The following is a 19,260-nucleotide window of genomic DNA, read 5'->3' as shown; positions in this document are numbered from 1 at the left end:
ATACTACACATTGATAGTGACGCACCGGATTTTTTCATTTAAGTTATTATCCGGCCGGATATTGAAAAACCCGTATCCGTTGCATAACTCCTAATAAATGCCCACTGTGGATTTAAGAAAAAAGAAGTGCTTTTATTTTTTGGCAAAAAATATTTTAAAAAAGTTAAAGACAAATATCAGTTTTTGAATAAATGTTTTTGCGATCACTTTCAAATGTGAAAAAGAATTTTTTAAAAGATTACCACGTTTTATTTGTTTTTGATTTAGCAGAGAATTCAATAATAGTTTATCGCTAATTTTTGTGGTCAAAGTTTTAACTAAGGATTAAAAATTTTACATTTCTAAGATGACGTTAAAAATTTTTTTAATATATTTATTGATTGAAAATCTGACTGGAAAAAACAAGTTTACTTTTAACAATAAAAACTCCTCAGTTTTATTTATCGACAAAAACTGGGATGAAAATGCTGAAGTCTTTCATTTTAAACTTGCAACTAACGGAGAAAAAGGCAACGCACTGATTATTTATGACAAAGCCGACGAACGAAGGCTACAAATAAACATATCGAGCGGAAAATTTAACATATTTGTTGAAGGCCAACTTTATCTCATTCCTGGTTTAACTGACGCGGTTATAAAAATTAGAAGATGGTACAATATAAAGTTGATCCAACTGACAGCGGCCTTAAAAATAGAACTCAACAAACAAACTGTAATAATTGCAACAAGAAAAAGAAAAGTTGTTTCCAAATGGAAGTCAATACATATTGGAGCAACAATCTTTGAGGGGGAATATCAAAACGACAGGTAAATCAAATAATTGGCATAAAAATTTATTTCGATCACCTTCAATTTCAACTTTCCCATTAATATAGTTTCCACTTTTTTAGTTTTATCGGCTGCATTGACGTTCCTCAGGGCAAAACTTCTATATTTAAGGAAATAAACTTAATTCAGAATGGTTGTGTGAATGCTTGTTCCATACAATTGTGTCGTAATGGAGGGAAATGTATCAATTATTATGACCATGCAATATGTGATTGTATTGGAACAGGCTACGAGGGATTGGCATGTGAAAGTGGTATGGCTTTTTGAACCATTCAATTTCGAATTAATATCTAATAAAAATTTTGTCTATATTTTTATAACAAGTTGAAGTTTATTGAAATAAAAATGTCGAACTTAACGAGTTGATAATAAAGTTTTGGTTAATCGAGATTTTATTTTCAAAGGTTTTATTTCATTAGAAACTCCTGCTGTTTACTTTGATGGGAAAAGTTATGGTACCTTTAAATCCGAGCAAAACTCAGAGCAAAGTATTGAAGTTGTTGCACAATTTAAGACGAAATCAGAAGGTGTAATTTTAGCAATGAGTTTTCAAAACAGCTCACTTTTAATAGAAGTATATAATGGTTATGTGCACTGCAGTGGTAATGGCGCTGGAGGTAACTAAAATTTTTTATTTGATAACCAGTGACAACCAGTGTTGTAGAAGTGAGGCATTCGACGTAAAAAACACACACAAAAAAAAAAACATAAAAAGCGGAATAAATTCTGAAAGGAATTCATACCGTTTTTGATGTACAAATTGCAGAAAGGTAACATTGCCATAGTTTAAAATTTTCCAGGAGCAAAAAAAATGGATTGAAAAGCGACCGACAAAAATTATGAAAAATTAGTTTATATTTTACACAACGTCTGATTTTTAATTTTTGTAAACAATCGGAACGCAAACTTTTAAAGCCTTAATTACGAAAAATAGCTTATTTTTGAGTTTTTTTTAGACATGGTGCTGTTTCATAGCTAGCGATTCATTTATGCTCGTCATTTCATGGCATATTTTAAAAGAAGACTCGTGCTTACCCCAGCCTTTATGCAGGCACATCTGAACCATGTTCATCCATCACTCAGTCTACTTTACTACTATATTGTTTGCTCTTGAGTTTTCATACCCAATTCTTGAGTTTCCGTACCCATTTCAACGAGTATATAGTAGCATTTCTTAACACCCTCCAACAACTGATATCATAATAAATTTGGAGTACATGGTAATAGTCAGTTCTTGCCTTTTTGGAAGAAAAGCAGGATTAATTTTAGTTCAATCAGAAAATATCTCTCTGCCATATTTTAGTTTCCTGTTTTGCTGCAGAGAATATAATGGTAAAGTAAAGAAAACTCATTAGTTTTATACTTAACATCATAATTATAGTCATAATCAGGAGAGTTAGAAAGTATAGCATAAAGACAGTTGAAATAATGGAAATAATTTGAATTTTGGAGTTGTACGAAAGTTTTTAAAATTGGGTAGTGCCGCGGTTGTAGCACACCTTGTGGTAACATGTACAACAATTTATACTGATCCACTAACAATATAACAGGTAAATCACAATAAACTTGATTTATCAAAAGTAGTACGTCAAGACTAGTGCTCCAAAAAGCATTACTAAAGCCTAAGAATTTTAGGCCCAGGTCAACGCAAGCAAATTCAAGTTGAAATCTAAAGCAAAAAAAATTCCAAAGTCGATGCCAAAAAAAAAAGAAGTGTATAAACTAAAGCAAAAGCTGTCTTCTCATCAACAATTTAATAGGCATCGCTTTGGTTTCATTTGGTTGTTGGTATATCGATTTAATAATTTCTATAGATGTGGTAGATAGGGTATGGATGAGATTACGGTTTCATGACCATTAAACAATCACTGGTATTTATTCAAATCAATAAAATCACGCTTGTATATATTGCTTGAATGAAAGGTTAGAGTGCCCTTAATTTGCTGGTTTTTAAGTCAGAACCATTAAATCAATTCAAATTGCTGTTTCATTTTTTCCGTAAAACATTCTAATGTTTAAATGATTCCTTCAAGTACATTACTATTGTGACAGGTTATAAGAGAATTTTAGGTAAGAAATAATAAGCAAATAAAGTTAGCAATATATGTTTAAGATTTTAATTTACATTTTAATCTGTTTAACTACTTTTTACTTTTGAACAGCAGGAATGATCTCAAGCGGAAAAATTTTATTCAGGCTAAAGTAATAAAAATATGTAGGAACTTCTTTTAAAAATTACAAATTATAGAAAGAAGAAGAATATGAATATCAGAAAAGATCACACTTTTTCATGTGAAACACATTTAAAAAAAATGATGAGCTGTTACATCAATGTTCGTTATTTTTACGTCTATTACGTCACGAGAAAACTAATTTTTTTTGGTTAACAACACCGTGGTGTGACGTAACAAGATCCTACTCTTTAAGAATGTCCTAATTTTTTGGTTAGGTCACACCACGGTAATCAAATTGCAAATGAAAAGCTGAGGAAATTCTTTTATAGATTTTTTTTTTCAGTTTACATTAAGATTTTTAAACTTAATCCTTGTGAGGAAAGCATTCTATAATTATCTTTTCCTTTGGAAAGTTTTCCAGATTTTTTTAACGAAACTAAATTTAGGATTCCTTAGTATGAAAGTCGGCGATTTCGTTCAAGACGAACTATGGCATTTTGTGTCCTTAACAAAACAAAAACAGCGTATAACGATCAGACTCGACAACCAATTATCCGTTGTTTCTGCCCCTCAAAAACGTGTTGGAATTCAACTCAATGGAGAACAAGATCTGATTCACATCGGCGGAGTAAGCAGCGTGCAAAGCATTACGCAATCATTAAGCAAGAAGAATTTTAAAGGATGTCTTACCCATAGCTATTTCAATCGCCAAAACATGATCGTTGGAACTTCAGAAAGAGATAGTTATAAAGTTCTCGAAAATTTATCACTTTGCTAGTAAATAAAAAATGAAAAGGAGTAAATGGGAACCACCACGGAGTGAATAGTTGTGCGCAGCTTCTCGGCTTTCATGCAATATGAAATAACGAGAAATGGCTTGAAAAAGAATGCCATATTTTAAGTTAGTAACATTCGAAATGAAACAAATACGATCTTACCGGTCGACGGAAAATTACAAATTTAATATGAAAAATAGTACATTTTTGTGATTCACAAGAAGGATAACGAGGATGAGAAAATATCAGCTTACAAATGAAAACATTTTCTCTTTGGGAAAAGTAGTTATGATTAATACTAAATTTGCTCAATTTATTTCCACGATGCTATAGTTTGTTCAATTTATTTCCACTTTTAAAAAAAAAAAAGTTTTTGCTTTAAAAGAGAGATTTTTGTTTTCATAATAATAATTATTAAAAGCTTCGATTCTATGAGAATGTAGACCTGACATTCTCATACTATTTATACGAGAGAGAAAACTTGCATCAAACAGTCGCACTCTTAAAGTACTTTACAAGACACAGAGATTCGTCAAGAAGCTCATCGCACTCACACCAAGTGTTTTTTATCGTCTCTAATAAATCAACGGAAGCTTTTCTCAAGAGGTCATTGTTCATTAATAGGTCACCATGAAGCTAAAGAAAGATTTTCATTATATACAAAAAAAAAAAAAAAAAAAAAAAAAAAAAAAAAGGCTGGAGATAGTAAAGATCGATGGAGTATTAACTTGTCAGATTTGAAAATAAAATACAAACTAAATTTTTAAGAGAGCAAAATGTAGGCTTACATTGTCTCAAAACGTTTCCTGACAAAAAAAAAAGTTTATATAACTTAAGCACACAAAAAGTCTAACCTTTAGAAAGAGAGCAATGTAGGCTTGAATAATTTCATAATCTTTGCCTAATTTCAAAGCATTTTCAAAGAACTTTATTTGACATGTTAAAATGTCTACATCACCTCCTAGGTCTGGTGAAAGTGTTCGAAATTCAACATCTATTTGCGACGGCGAAAACCCTTTTAACTTTTCAACTATTTCAGCGACTGAAAATAGAAAAATATAACATCTAAAAATACCAGAAAACTTAAAACGTGATTACATTTTAGAATTATCCTGTAAAAATTCCGAGCTCTAAATAGCATAAAAAAACACAATTTTAAAAAAATAATTCAACCCTTGTGTGTGTCAGGAGATTTTCCGAATTCGTGGAGTGCTTTTTGTAATGAAGTTTCATCGTGAAATTTTTTAACAGATATCAAGCGACTTTCCGGTGTCTATAAACAAGAGACGAAATATAAGTTTTGTCTAGACGTTTCTCCTAAAATTGAATAATAGATAAGTGTAATACAAAATATAAATACAGTGTCTTCATTGTCAAGTGTAACTTTAGATTTGTCGAAAGTTGTTTCCAAACCAGCAACTGTAGGTAAAAAAAAAGGTGCTGCTTGAGGCTTCTTTGGAGGTTGCTTAGGTTTATTGCGACTCTAAGATAAATACATAAGTATATTCACTTTCCACCCAAACCTATTAAAAGAAACATTATTTCCAAAACTAAAGGAACGTTTAACAGTATATCATCAAAAGCATATCAGATCAATAATTGATGGCATATCGATTGTTTCTTATAGCCTTAATACACCTGAGGATAGTCTCAACAAGTTTCTTAATTTAAACTTGTTTTATTGTATTTCCTGATATAATTCTTAAGCATTTCTAAACCTACCATACAAATCTACAATATTGTGAGGCGGCGGTAAGGTTTGTTTGTGGACGGGGTTTTGGTGTGGGGCGGGAAAAGGATGTGATACGGTGAGGTAGGACTGTCATTGTGTAGCGCAAATAGTGTGACAACAGTGAGGTGAGACTAGGAGTAACGTTGATATAAGAGTAACGTAGATATGATAAGAGTAACTTAGATATAAGAGTGTATTAGGGGCGTCAGACTTTTCAATAAAAATTGTTAATGCATATAGTAATAATAATAGTAATATTGCCTTAATCGAAATGCATACAAAAATGATAATACTTACCACTGGTTTTTCTTCTCTTACTTATTTTACTTAAATATTCTCAAATATTTATCATGAATATATATTCTTTTAACATTAACTTATACAAAAAATAATACATTAATACAGATTATGACACATATTTAAGTCACTCAAATACTTTTTCTTACCACTTTTGAACTCTCGGCCTATACGAGCTATACTCACTTTTCAATCTTTTATTTGTCTTCCTCAGAAGTCTTTTTTATAAAACTCTCCCCAAAAAGGAGAATCCTCAAGATTTCCTCAAAAAAAACAACAAACTCTTAAAACTTCCCTTAAACTCTTCAAAAACTCTCTTCACAAACTCCCTGTAAAAAAACTCCTTCAAAAAAAAAAAAAAAAAAAAAAAAAAAAAAAATTTTCTCAAGCGTTCCTTTTATATCAGTCCACAGATATTTTTTTTTAAACTCAAGCTCGTTTTGTACTTTTCGTTTTAACTTCTGAGTCATGATTCTTTTGATTAGTGTTTGTCTCAGAATGACTACAGAACTTTCTAAAACTTTACTAATTAAACTCACATCATTGTATTTATGGTTGTGTTTGCAAAAATAGTTTTAAACTTTAATGGTTGGATTTATTTTTTATGTAATTGAACATGTGTGTCCACCTGGTGTTTTGGCTGTCCTTCCTCTTGTTATATAATCGAGTAAGGTAAAAACTTAAAGATAAAACTCTGTATAGGATTTAGGCCAGGAGATTGCGTAGGCTATTGCATAGAGGCAATTTTAATTGTATCAAACCATGTTTGGGATCATTGTCCAGTTGGAATGTCCACTGTAAGAGGCATATTTTAAAAATTGTTTTATGTATTTTTTTAATTACACCTTTGATAGGGTGTCATTTGTAGTCCCAATCCAAAAAATTATAAAAAACACCCCAAACCATCCAGCCACCCCTATGTTACATGACTCCAATCATGTACATTGGTTTTAATTGTTTACCAATTGGTCTTCTCACATCAGAACCTATCAGGTTAAACTTCAACTAACCTGACCATAATACTTGTCTGCACTGTTCTACCATCCAATTTCTGTGAGCACAAAATCCAAATATGCTTTTGGGTTCTTGGTCAAGATAGTTTTTTTTGCTGTGCAAAAAACTATATAACTCTGCATCATCCAAATGTTACTGTACAGCATCTTCTAAAATATCAATCTCCAATTTGGGAATTGTATCTCTAGCAAATGGATTCTTTTTCACATACATAACAATTTTTCAATCAGTATGAGTTTTTTTCTTTAGTCATCCATCTAAATGCTTACTTTCAATAGCTCCTTTGATTTTATTTTTATTAACAAATTGACTTACAACCGCTTTTAACATTTAATTTTTACATAAATCACTTTGAGATGTTCCAGCATTGTAATCATCAATTATATTTTGTTTGAAACCACGGTCATACATATCACATGCCATTTTGTTGTCTTTCAGCTTTTACTATAAGCTACTATCAAATGAGATTTGTAGTGCTCATTATTTCTACTTATCTTGATCAACCAAACCTCATCTTTATGTGCATAAGTGAGTAATTAAAAAACCATTACATTTTCCTTAATTAAAACCCAGGTTCAAAATGAACAGCTTGATTAAATTGCAGTGCTGTTTAACAATTTAACAGTGCTAAGATAAAAAAGCTTCCTTTGTTTTGAAATATTACTATTTTTATACTATTTTGTTTTCATATAAAAAAAAACAGTTAAAAAAGAGTCATACAACTGAGAACAAAACAACAATGTATTGCACATTTTGTAAGCAAATAATATATCTATTAAAAGTTTTAAAGTTAAAATCATCTTATAAATGCTTTAAATGTTTTTGTTTCTTAGAAAAGTGTTTTTATTTTTGTTCCCTTAGTTTTGGAGGAGAGTGTATATTCAAAAAAAAAAAAAAAGAAAAAACCAGTAAGTTAAAAAAAGTACATTTGGAAAAACCTTTTAATACTTGAATTTAAAAACTTAATCACAAACTTTTATCAGCTCTAAACTTGTCAAACTTCTCCATTTTGAATCAGGAAGTAAAGACAGAGTTATGATGTAATCTCCTAACTGTTCTGGAGATATGTACTTTTCAACATTGTCTGTCATTTCTTTTTCTTCAAGTGATTCTTCCAAATTTTCTGTTGAATCTGTAAAATTTTTTAAATCTATTTAGAAATTTTTAAAATTTTTAAAACATTTGATATAAACAAGAAGCTTTTAAGAACTAAAAAAAAAAAAAAAAACATGATTAATTTAACATCAACTTACTTTACTTTTTAAATATAATTATGTATACTAAATACAAACTTATAAAAAATATCAAACTTATAAAAAACTTAACTGAACTATCAATTTGGCAATAACTTAAATCAAACACATGATGGGAAAAAAACCACAGGTTTTGTATTCTGAGGTCTTTAACTTACCTTCTGTTTCTGTTTCGACTTGAGTAGTTGGTAATGATAATAAAATAGGCTCATAATTATTTGGAAGGGGAGAAGGATAGCAACCAGAATATATAACTTTGTTAGACCTAAATATAAAACTTAACATTAGAATTTGTTAAGAGGATTTTAAACAACCTGATATTTTTCCCAGAATTTTAAAATAATTATACAAACTGATCTTACCATAAATAAATACCCACATCATCTTGATGAGTTGTGGCCAAAAATTCACTTGTAGGAGAAAAAGCAACACTACTTGCAGGAGTGTCCACCATAAAACAATCAACTAGTCTAAGAAAATATAACTTTATAGGAATATATAAAAAAGATAAATTCTTGAGACAATATCAATTAAACCTACAATATTCACCTTGAAGAGGGTACATCCCACGTTCTAATAGTGCCATCCATTGAAGAAGATAACAGCCATCTTGCATCAGAACTCCAACTCTAACAACAAAAGTAATTAATTTTTTTAAAAAAAGTATATTTTGCTGACATGTTTTCATAAATTATTTGACAAATTACTTAGCAAATTACTTAGTGTTTTTTGCTTAATGAATATCAATTATATTTTGCAGATTTCCAAACACAAGTTAGAAAGTTAAAAATTATTTTGATTAAAATTTTTAATTAACCATGAGCATTCAAAAAAAAAACAAAAACAAAAAAAAAACAAAAAAAAACAACCAGTTTAAACTAAGCAACATAAAGATTGTTTTATGTTTTCAAAAACTTCCCCAAAATGGTTGAACTAGTCACATTTTGAATCATTTAAACATATTTAATAGCTGCTTGTTCTATTTCAAAGAAGTCATTGTCAATATTTGATTTTTTTTAAAAAAAGCTATTTAAAATGGGATTTATTTATGACCATTGTTAGTATTGTTCAAAAATGAGACAAAACTTGTTTTATTTTGTTGCACATATTTTGCAAAGGGAGACTGACAAAGTAGCACTTTATTATTTTTCATTACATTTAACTTAACTATATAGTATACCTGAATTAATTTGAGATAAAGTAATTTTATGTAAATTTCACATCAGAAATACTGGAAAAAGAACTAATAAAAAACATACCATGTCTGTAATGATATTTGAGTGACCTATGAATGTTCGAACCATCTTCTTGGTATCAATATCAATAATTTGCAATGAAAAATCGTCAAAAGAAACAGCTAGTAATGAACTAAAATAAAAATATTTTGTCATTTCTTGTTGGTTTTATAAAACAAGAAAAAAGTAGAAATTTAATTGGGTCAAGAATGTTTATGAATTGAAGACAGATTTTCTTTAAGAAAACAGGCAACATTTCTTAAGAAATTAATTATATGAAAATTATTCAACATCCAATTGTAAAATTTTAAACTATCAGAAAACATTTTTTGTACCTCTCTCGGTGGAGTTTGGTCTGCATGATAGGATAATCAAAATTTAATGAATGCAGGAGTTTTGTATCTTTAAAATTCCAAAACTAAAAATATATAAATTGTTTTAAATACATTTTTATAATGAAAATGGAATATTCATAACCCATGTTTAATTATAATTATGTTCAATGCCCTTTTAAAAATTTTTCCTTAATAAAGCCACACACAGTCTCTCATTTATTAACATAACATAAAGTAAACCTTAATTGTTTTGTCTGCAGCAGATGAAATAACCATCAAGTTTGCGTTATCAATACAAACACCTCTCACTGAACCAGTATGACCTAACAGTAAATTTTAATTTACACTTATATAACAACTTGAAGCAAACAGCAGTTAAAAGTAGTGATTAAAAGTAGAAAGAAAAAAATTTGAATTTATGTAAAAACCAAAAATAAACCATTTGATAATTTCTTTCCATAGCTTCCTCTTTTAACACCCGATTGTAAATTGAACTTTTCAACATAACCATTTTTGTAACCAATCACAGTAAAATTACCACAGCTACTTATGTCACAACACTAGAAAATTCAAATTTAAAATACAAGATAAACAGAGCAATATTCCTTTTTAGGTATTCGACAACAAAGAAAATAAAATTAAAAAACAATTTGAATCTTTTTAACTTTACAGTTAAAAAGATTCAAAAAACTTTTAATAGGAAGTTTTAACTTCAATTTCAATTTAAATTGACATTTTTCTATCAAATTGGTTTTGTTTACTATAAAACTTTTAAAGTTGAATTATCAAAATAGAATTTTTTTTTTTCATGTTTTAATAAATTTTTAAATGTTGCACTAAAATTTTTTTATGAATTGTTAACTTTAAATCGTTGTCTAAAGTTACAACATTTTGGAAATTAGACTAAAATAACATTATTTTACTCAAATATAGTTAAATAATTTGATTTAAAATAAACTAATTTAAAGGAACTTGGTATAGTTTACTTAACAGTTTATTAACAGAATATTATGTATATAATTAATAAAATTAAATTTCAGGTGACAAAAATTTAGGAAAATCAATACTTTTCTAAATATTTAAATAAAACTTGTAGAACTCGTATAAATTTGTTAAAACAAAATGTTAGATTGGAATGTTAGAACGATAAAGGACTCACTTTACACATTTTAAACTAGCTGTTCAAAAGTAAAAAGCAAATTTCATAATTTACTATAAAAAAAGTTGTGGAGATACAGAGAATAAAGCAAACAATAAAATGATGAAGACTATAAATATATATTGTTGACCTTTTACAGTTAGAATTCATAACTAACAATAAATTTATGTAAAAAACCTTTCAAATTTTTATGTACAAAACACTTGAGAAATCCTTGTAAAATATTTGAACACAAAAAAAGCCCTAATAAATTACTAAACAAGTTAATTGCAAAAACAAATCCTTTTAAATATCTTTTCTATGAAAATTTTGTCTTAGAACAAAGGAAATTACTCACAGTAGGATGTTTAAATTTAGATTTGTAAGATCCAAACTCATGTTTGCCGATAACACGCTTAGTTGTGTTCCAAGACCTTGCAACTGGCAATTTCAAGTGACATGTGACAATGTTGTCCCAATCATGTTCTCTCAATATTTCTATTATATATCCAATTTGAATAAAATATTTACCAAACATGGTAAAGCAAGAAAAATATAGTAAAAATAATAACATGATAGAATAATTTTAATTGAAAAATACTTAATCAATTATTTCTTGTATCAATAGCAAACTATACTTGATAAGATAACAATGAAAGACCTGCAGCCATGCATGTGATAGGTGGAAGGCGAAGGTCTTGTACTTGAACACCTCTTTTACCAGCTTTCTTGATTAATGAGCCTGGGAATTTATTGGTTTATACCATAAAAACAAGTTTCTTTATACAAATCAAATTATGATTGGTTGATAAGATCTCTTTTATTTAATACTAGTAATATAGAGCTATAAAATTCTGTTAAATGAACAAAGAAACATACCTTGAGAAAATTCATGACATTGCTCTCCTCTCATAATGCTTGTATAACGCAAAGTTTGATCCACACCTAAAAAGTAAAAACTTATTCTTAGATTTATAATTCATAAAATCATTCAACAAAAACTTTGACAAAGTTTAAACTTTTTTTTAAAAGGCAGTAAAATGAATAAACAATACAAAAACAAAATTACTAAAGAAATATTTTGTGACAAAATCTAATCTAAAGTAATTGAATATTTATAGTGTTCAATAAATGGATCTGGGATCCATGGTAAAAAACTTTATTTCTTAAACATATTTCAGACATTTTCAACTATCAAACTATAAAATGTCTACCAATCAAAGAACATAATAGAGTTCACATAAGTATTAGATAATCTCAACACATAGCAACTTCTAAATATTTAATGAAATGAGTATAAGAAGATAGAGAATAACTTTAATAAAAATATCATCAGATTATCTTATAAGATTTGTTTCTTAGTGTTGCAAAAATATATATGTAAGCATAGTTTATTTTGAAAAGCTGAAGAATTATTTGATAAGTACCTGCTGTTAGGATAACATTACCATAGGAACCATAAAATAAAGTTCGAGTAGGTGGAGCACTATGTCCACTTCGATGTTTAAATAAACGAGCACTACCATCAGGGTTGTCAAATATCCATATCTAAATAATCCTGTTTTTAAAATTCAGTATAACATTTAAGGATGTCTAAGAAAATATTAAAATATTTAAATTTGTGTCATTTTACACAAAGTAAAATAAAAAAACACTAAAGCTTTTACTTTTAAAGAATTGTCAGGCCCAGAAGTAACAAGGAGAGGTTGCTTATGAAAAAATTTCATCCCAGTGACACTGCCTGAGTGAGCTTTATCAACCATACTTATTGTTTGCTTTTTCTCAAGATCCCAAAGCACAACATGTCCAGCTGTTGTTCCTGATGCCATCACAGGAGTTCCATCTAAATAAAAACAAATTCAAAAAACATCCTATTTTTTTCTTTATACTACAAAACTAATTGAGAAAAATTAAAAAAAAAAAAAAAAAAAAAATAGAAAAAAAGTGGAAAAAAAACTCAAAAAACTGTATGAAGATGATTGAAGTTTTCTTTTTCATACCCTAAAGTGTTTTCATAGGTATGAAAACACTTTAGTATGTCTTTTCATCTTAACATATATGAGAACAAATGATGATATAACATATATGAGAACAAATGCTTTTTTTTTTGACTTACAAATAGACATATCACCTGTTCTAAATGACAAGGCTGTGACAGGACCATACTCTTGATAAAATGACATCAAAGTTTTTTCAAACTTTATATTTTCAAGAATGATTCTACCATTTTCTAATCCAATAGCTATTACATCAACAGCTGGAGCCTGTGAAATATAAAGTTTGCAAATAAACTCAGCATTAATAACATTTAAAAGATATATATTTAAAAAGAGATACAAAGGGGATATTAAAACATTTGTTAACAAAATCATACAAGCATTCTAAAGATTGATATTACGAAATTGTGATTGCTTGAAAGCAATCATTCAAATTGATAGAAGAGATTGATATTATATAGTTTCCTTGAATAAATGGTTTTTAACTAAAAATCTTTGTAAATATAGTTTGAGCAGTGTTTTATGACTGTATTTGAGGGATTTTTATGAGGAAGTATAAATTGAACACAAAAATTTTTGAGTGAAGATTTGTAATCATAACTTTGTGTTTGCTGGGAGAAAGCAACAGAAATATAAATTTAAAATGATTTTTACAACCTTCAGATTTTATAAATAATTTCAAAATAGTAATATAATTGTGTATGAAAGCTGGTATAACCACCACATTCATCAATGAGCTTATATGCATTATATGCTATAATACTTCAATCTCAAAAATTTAAGGGGAGTGTTTAGGTTAGTAATGCAATTGATTATATTAAGCCATGCCTGAAGAAACTGATTTTACGGTGGAAATTCTGTTTTATAGAAAAAGGCATTTAAAGTGTTGCTTAAGTAAAAGCTTACAGTATGCCATTTTGGGGTTTAACAAGAGTTACCAAGAATAGGAAAATTTTCAAAAATAAAAGTAGTGTAAAGAAGCTTTTACGAAACTTGAAAAAAATATTTTGACAACAAAGAAATAAATTATAACAAGTACTTTCTAATTTACAGATTCTTTAGAATCATGTGCAGCTTGTGTTTAGCATACAAACTGGCTACAACTATTGAACTATTAAGTGGTTGGTGTGGTTGTGATTTACTCATTCCATTTTCTGAAATTGTGTGGCCAGCAAATACTTTTTTTAGACTGATTGATAAGGTAGACTAGAAGCTTAAGACCTATCTATAGTTTTTAAAATTTAATCTTAACCATGTATCAACATGTAGCATACAGGTATGTAAAACTGATTTGTACTCTCATAAAACACAGTGAGAGGAATCTGGTTCATCTATGAGACTGAAAAGAAAAGTTTTATTTTGAAGCAAGCTTATTTAAGTTTAAGAATTCCATGAAAAATAAAAAGGCTGGGCCATCAAGCAATGGCAAGTCTTTGTTAAATGGCGAACTTTAAAATACAAAAATCTTAAGTTTTCATGGGGTACATTAATGTATTTCTTTCTTGTGTTGATGGCCTTTGTTTTTTAGCTTTATTTTGGATTTTACTTCTTCATGGACTTGGATCTCCAAACATTAGTTGCTACATAACTTTTTTTTAAATAGTTGACAATTTCAAAAAAAAAATTTGTTTCTAAAGAATATTCAGGTGTACAACTATAGATTTTTTTTTTGAGAAAAATGTTCTATTTTATTTTAAAACATCTTAAAACATCTTAGGTTAACTATCTTTATATATGAGTAAGAGGAGAGGAAAAAATAGACGTAAAGCTAATGAAATAGACGTAAGAATTTTAACATTGAATGTATATAGTAGAGAAATCAGCATTGCACTTTTTGTTTCTTACTTTTTAATTTTATGTTAATTAGTTTTTAGTTGCAATTATATAAAGATTATGTTAGCATAAAAGTTACACAAAATTAAAAAAAAAAAAAAAAACTACACCTGCTCCAGAACGACAACAGAGGATTCCCAACCTTTGAACTCATGAACCAGTTTACTAAAAGCAAGAATTTTTTTTCACATTTTCAATTATTATAGCTTTCATTATTTAAAAATGAAAAAAAAAAAAAAAATCTTATTTATAAAATGCCAGTCACTTTACTTTACAACTTTGAATTATCATAGCTTTCATTACTTAAAAATGAAAAAAAAAAAAAAAAATCTTATTTACAAAATGCCAGTTCACTTCACTTTACAACTTTGAATTAGGAATGATTTTTAAAACATTTTTCCTCCTCATTTCATTCTTTTTACAAATTGTACACAAAAAAAAGTACAAACTATTTATGGTATTAAAATAGAATTTAAATGAAAATAATTATTACAGTGAAACTATTTATTACAACGAAAATTTATAAGCCGAGAAACAGTTTAACATGTTACAACAATAAAATATGTGTTTGATTTTCATCAATGATATTTATAAGAATGGGAAAATTGCGTTTCATAAGATGAGTGATAAAAATCAGTCCATCAGTATTTTTATCAGCAGTTAAATCAATAATAATTTTAGCACATAAAGAGTATTGCTAACAATAAGCTGTAACATGAAACTTAAGACTAAGAATTACTGATAACTATCATAGGGCTTATTTTTAAGAAATGGCCTCCAGAGATAAAAAAGATTCTGTGACAGATATTTTCCAACTTTTGCAATCTGAATTTATCAAGTTGTGAAGGTGTTTTTTTAAACTTTAACCTAATTAGTGATTTATTTGGTATAGACCAATTCCCCCAACTGCTCTAAACCCCTAAAAACAACTGAAATTAATGGTTTTAACTTAAGAGATTGGTAATGAAGTGGTAGCTTTCCACATTTGATCAAACCTCTAACATTTTACAACGATTTTTTAGATTGTGATAGAAGCAATTTGTTTTTCAGACAGTAACATTTGTAGGTTGAACCACAATTTAGAATCTAACAATTTGTCCTTTGTTTCATAACCATAGGCAATAGAAAAAAACAAAAAAAAGTTAGGTAAAATTTATTTATTCATACCAATTTCTGACATTCCAGAGCTGCAGTGATCCTTGTTTACTACCAAGCAATATTTTATTGAGATAAGTACTTGGATGAACACATGATGTTATAGCAAAATTAGCTGAGTCCAAAGTAAATGAAACATATGTTTCTAAATAGGTAACAAAATTAAAATTATATAAACAACCTGAGATAAATAGTATAATAAATAAGTAAAGTAAATAATAACATTAACAATGACAAGATTAACAACAATTATAACAATTATAAAAATAACTATTATCATCAGTAATAAAAATAAAAATAACAACTAAAAACAATATTTAACAAACAGTAATTAACCTAATGTTTCAAGCTCCCACACATTCACAGTGTTAGAAGAATCAATTGAAATTATATGTTCACCAAGGGATAAAAGTGATTGAACATTAGCTTGATGCTCTATGTATTTTTTTTTCTGAAAAATTAAAAGTCAGCAGAAATAATTACTTAAATAGTTAACATTATAGCTAGTTTTACATGTTAGTGATCATTTCTTGTGAAATCATATTTTACGGGAAACAATTCTAATTGAGTACTTGGATGAACTTGAGCTAGAAACTTAAATGAAGAGGATAGTATAACAAAAAACTGAATAGCAAATGATAATATATAATAAATATAAGAAAACATTGTAAAATTTATAAAACCTTTTTTTTTACAGTTACATAAACTGATTGATTTTAAAAATTAATCTTTCCACTAGTGTGTAAGCTTCAAGAGAAAGAAGTGCCAGATCTTCTTTCTTTGTGGTAAAACAGTATACTGAGTATACTAGTAACTGAGAATAGTGTTACTGGGCACTGGGAACTTTGAAATAAGGCTGGAAATTGAAGAAATGCTAAACAGAATGCCTTAAATCTAATTTCAGCCATCATTTAAACTAAAATATAGTAAATTTTTAACACAAAATAAAAGAACTTTTCAACTACTGTGGTCATAACTAAATTTTACATAGAATTACACAGAACTTGTTAAAAATCAGTACAAGCTTACTTTTAAAAAAACTTCATAGAAGGTTTTTTAAAACAAAGTTTGTGCTGATTGAAACAAAAAGTATTTATAATTAGAAGAAATTTAACATAAAATTTTCAGATTCTTCAGAGCATCACACAATTTATGTTCTAACACTAAATTTTATTTGCAACAACTGTTGTATGTTCAAAGCTGCAACTTTATATCATGTTTTTATCTTTTTTATTTCTTCCTCTTAAAATATCTGCTATTTTTAAATTATTATTTTTTAAATAATAACAGCTTAACACGTTAACAGCCATCAGATTCCTTACAGTTAGAGTTCCCTCAACCCCTTGATGTCCCTGAACCTACAATTCAAAGCCATATTATCATACAAAAAAAAAGAAAAAACACTTACAGTTTTTCCTCTTTCAAAAAGATATATATTACAACCAGCAGCAACAATATGTGTGTTATTTATAGAAGTTACTGCAGCAATCTGTTCAGTTAATGGTCCACCTGAAATTATAAAATAAATTTGAATCAAAAAATTAAGCTTTCCTAATATAAATGTTTTAAAGTAACTTCTTTTTAATATGAGACCAATTTATGACCAACAAAGAAATACAATGAATGTTTTTTAGTGAGAAAAATACCTTAAACAAAACAGTTTTGGAAAAGTTTTAAGCTGAAAATTGCGTTCAAGAGTTCTCTAATTTTGTAAAAAAACGTGTTTAACACTAAATATTAACATACAGCCAACAATTTCCCTTCATTCTATTCCCACTTAAATCTCATCCTATGAATTTTCAAACCATGAGACTCCATGAACAGTCACAAAACATTTGTGCTTTTAACTTTTAACTGTGGTAAATTGTCTAAATTGTATTTTTATTAAAAACCTTTTAAATTATTATATTTGTCCAAAGAGTTTAGGTGTCTGATAAAAGCAACAAAGATCTAGATAATAGTAATTCTGGTAATCTTCTGTATGTTCTTTGGAGTTAGGTGATAGTTGTTGAGAAACTTTTTTGTTGCTTAACTACAACTCAATGGAAGGATAATCTAATACTTTATAATGAAGGAGAGCATAATACTTCATGACAGAAGAAAGCATAATACTAACAATCACTGACTTATTTGTAAGGTAACATCTTTTGCAGAGCTGTTAGATAGACTCCCAAAAAGGATTTAATAGGAAGTTTAAAAAAAATGTAGCTTTATAGTATAATGATACATAAGCAATGATCTTTTTTACTTCAATTTTTAGTTAGTCAAATTGAAAAAAAAAAAAAAAAATGGATTTGACAACTATCTGTATCTGCAGATCATTTCCATGTCTGTCTTTTTCTTAGTTATCTTCATTAAAAAATTTTTAGTGTAGTTTTAGGAACAAGCTTTATACTTTATTAGGATAGATTTTGTTAAAAAGCTTACTAATAAATTTATGCACTGGAGAAATATTTTGCACTAACAAAAACAAGTAAATTACTTTGCTAATTAACAAAATATCACTGATGGATTGCATATTTAAAATACACAAGATAAAGTAAAAAAACCTACCAACAAAAAGAAGATTGAGCTTTTCTGCCTAAAAATTAACAAGATTAAAAAAAAAAAAAAAAATACTGGTAATATTTATATATATATATATATATATATATATATATATATATATATATATATATATATATATATATATATATATATATATATATATATATATATATATATTCACATCCTGAGAGAGCTTCATATTCAAACATGCTAACATACTAACATTATAAATATGAAAGGAATTTCCAACAACTGTAGTAACAATGTGCTCTACACCTTTAATTTCTAAATTCAACGGAACTTGATTTGATACAAACCCCACAGCTCTAAAAGGAGCAAAAATTTGGCTTTCTTTCCTCACTGGATTACGAGAGTCCTTCACCATGTTTATATTATTTTTCACGTGCTTCTTTAGCTTGTCTCGTTTTACCAATATACTCGAGCGAATGCACGTTTATCATGAATCATGATAATGTCAACCTAGCTGACCCAAGAACGCCACTTATATGGGGTGATCACGTACACATCAAGGTACCATGTAATGCAAATTTTGAAATCTTTTAATTTTGCCCGCAGAAAATAATTTAATATGAATGTTCAAATTAACTGAATGTGAAATTTTGACTTCATAGTGCGCCAATAAAAACACCTTTAGAAAAGAACTGTAGAATGAGTTCTTTAAGAACTGCTTGCATGATTTAAGTTATTAGAGATAAGGAGCAGAAAATCATAGCTTGCGGTTTGTAATGAGCATTTTAACCAACTTTATCCTTAAAAGCTGTTAACTTAAAAATTATGAATTTTGATATTACATTTCAAATAGTATTGTAGAATATTGGTACTAAAAGAGTATATTGAGTAATTTATTAATAATTTTTTTGTGAAGAAAATCAAAAAACATGTTTTAAATTGTAATCAGATGGCATTTAATGTTAATATAATATAA

The 19,260-nt window shown here is 27.9% G+C and overlaps 2 protein-coding genes across 2 annotated transcripts; one reads left to right on the top strand and one right to left on the bottom strand.

The window, feature by feature from the left end:
• Positions 1–297: 297 nt before the first annotated feature.
• On the top strand, positions 298–3,903 carry LOC145182967 (neurexin-3b-like). Its single transcript, XM_080058262.2, has 4 exons — positions 298–807; positions 891–1,081; positions 1,248–1,445; positions 3,449–3,903. The coding sequence occupies exons 1-4, from the start codon at positions 347–349 to the stop codon at positions 3,778–3,780; spliced, it is 1,182 nt and encodes a 393-aa protein (XP_079914388.2). The 5' UTR covers positions 298–346; the 3' UTR covers positions 3,781–3,903.
• Positions 3,904–4,148: 245 nt separating this feature from the next.
• Positions 4,149–18,928, bottom strand: LOC145182958 (WD repeat-containing protein 36-like). The gene is made up of 24 exons (XM_090080706.1): positions 18,538–18,928; positions 18,321–18,348; positions 17,176–17,276; positions 16,104–16,218; positions 15,780–15,912; positions 14,723–14,777; positions 12,914–13,046; positions 12,450–12,625; positions 12,210–12,330; positions 11,662–11,727; positions 11,444–11,524; positions 11,141–11,280; positions 10,084–10,204; positions 9,885–9,967; positions 9,645–9,727; positions 9,334–9,442; positions 8,624–8,703; positions 8,437–8,544; positions 8,233–8,339; positions 7,796–7,953; positions 5,139–5,261; positions 4,952–5,051; positions 4,633–4,820; positions 4,149–4,414 (listed from the first exon to the last, which is right to left on the bottom strand). Exons 1-24 carry the CDS (start codon positions 18,697–18,699, stop codon positions 4,265–4,267), a joined length of 2,721 nt encoding a protein of 906 aa, XP_089936832.1. The 5' UTR covers positions 18,700–18,928; the 3' UTR covers positions 4,149–4,264.
• Positions 18,929–19,260: the final 332 nt, after the last annotated feature.

The sequence above is a fragment of the Hydra viridissima genome, unplaced genomic scaffold (genome assembly GCF_058129835.1).
Source record: "Hydra viridissima isolate aposymbiotic clone 2 unplaced genomic scaffold, HvirCarnegie_v1 scaffold_2, whole genome shotgun sequence".
In the NCBI taxonomy this organism is placed as follows: Eukaryota; Metazoa; Cnidaria; class Hydrozoa; order Anthoathecata; family Hydridae; genus Hydra; species Hydra viridissima.
The sequence above is the reverse complement of the archived record's forward strand: the minus strand, read 5'-3'. Positions and strand labels throughout refer to the sequence as shown.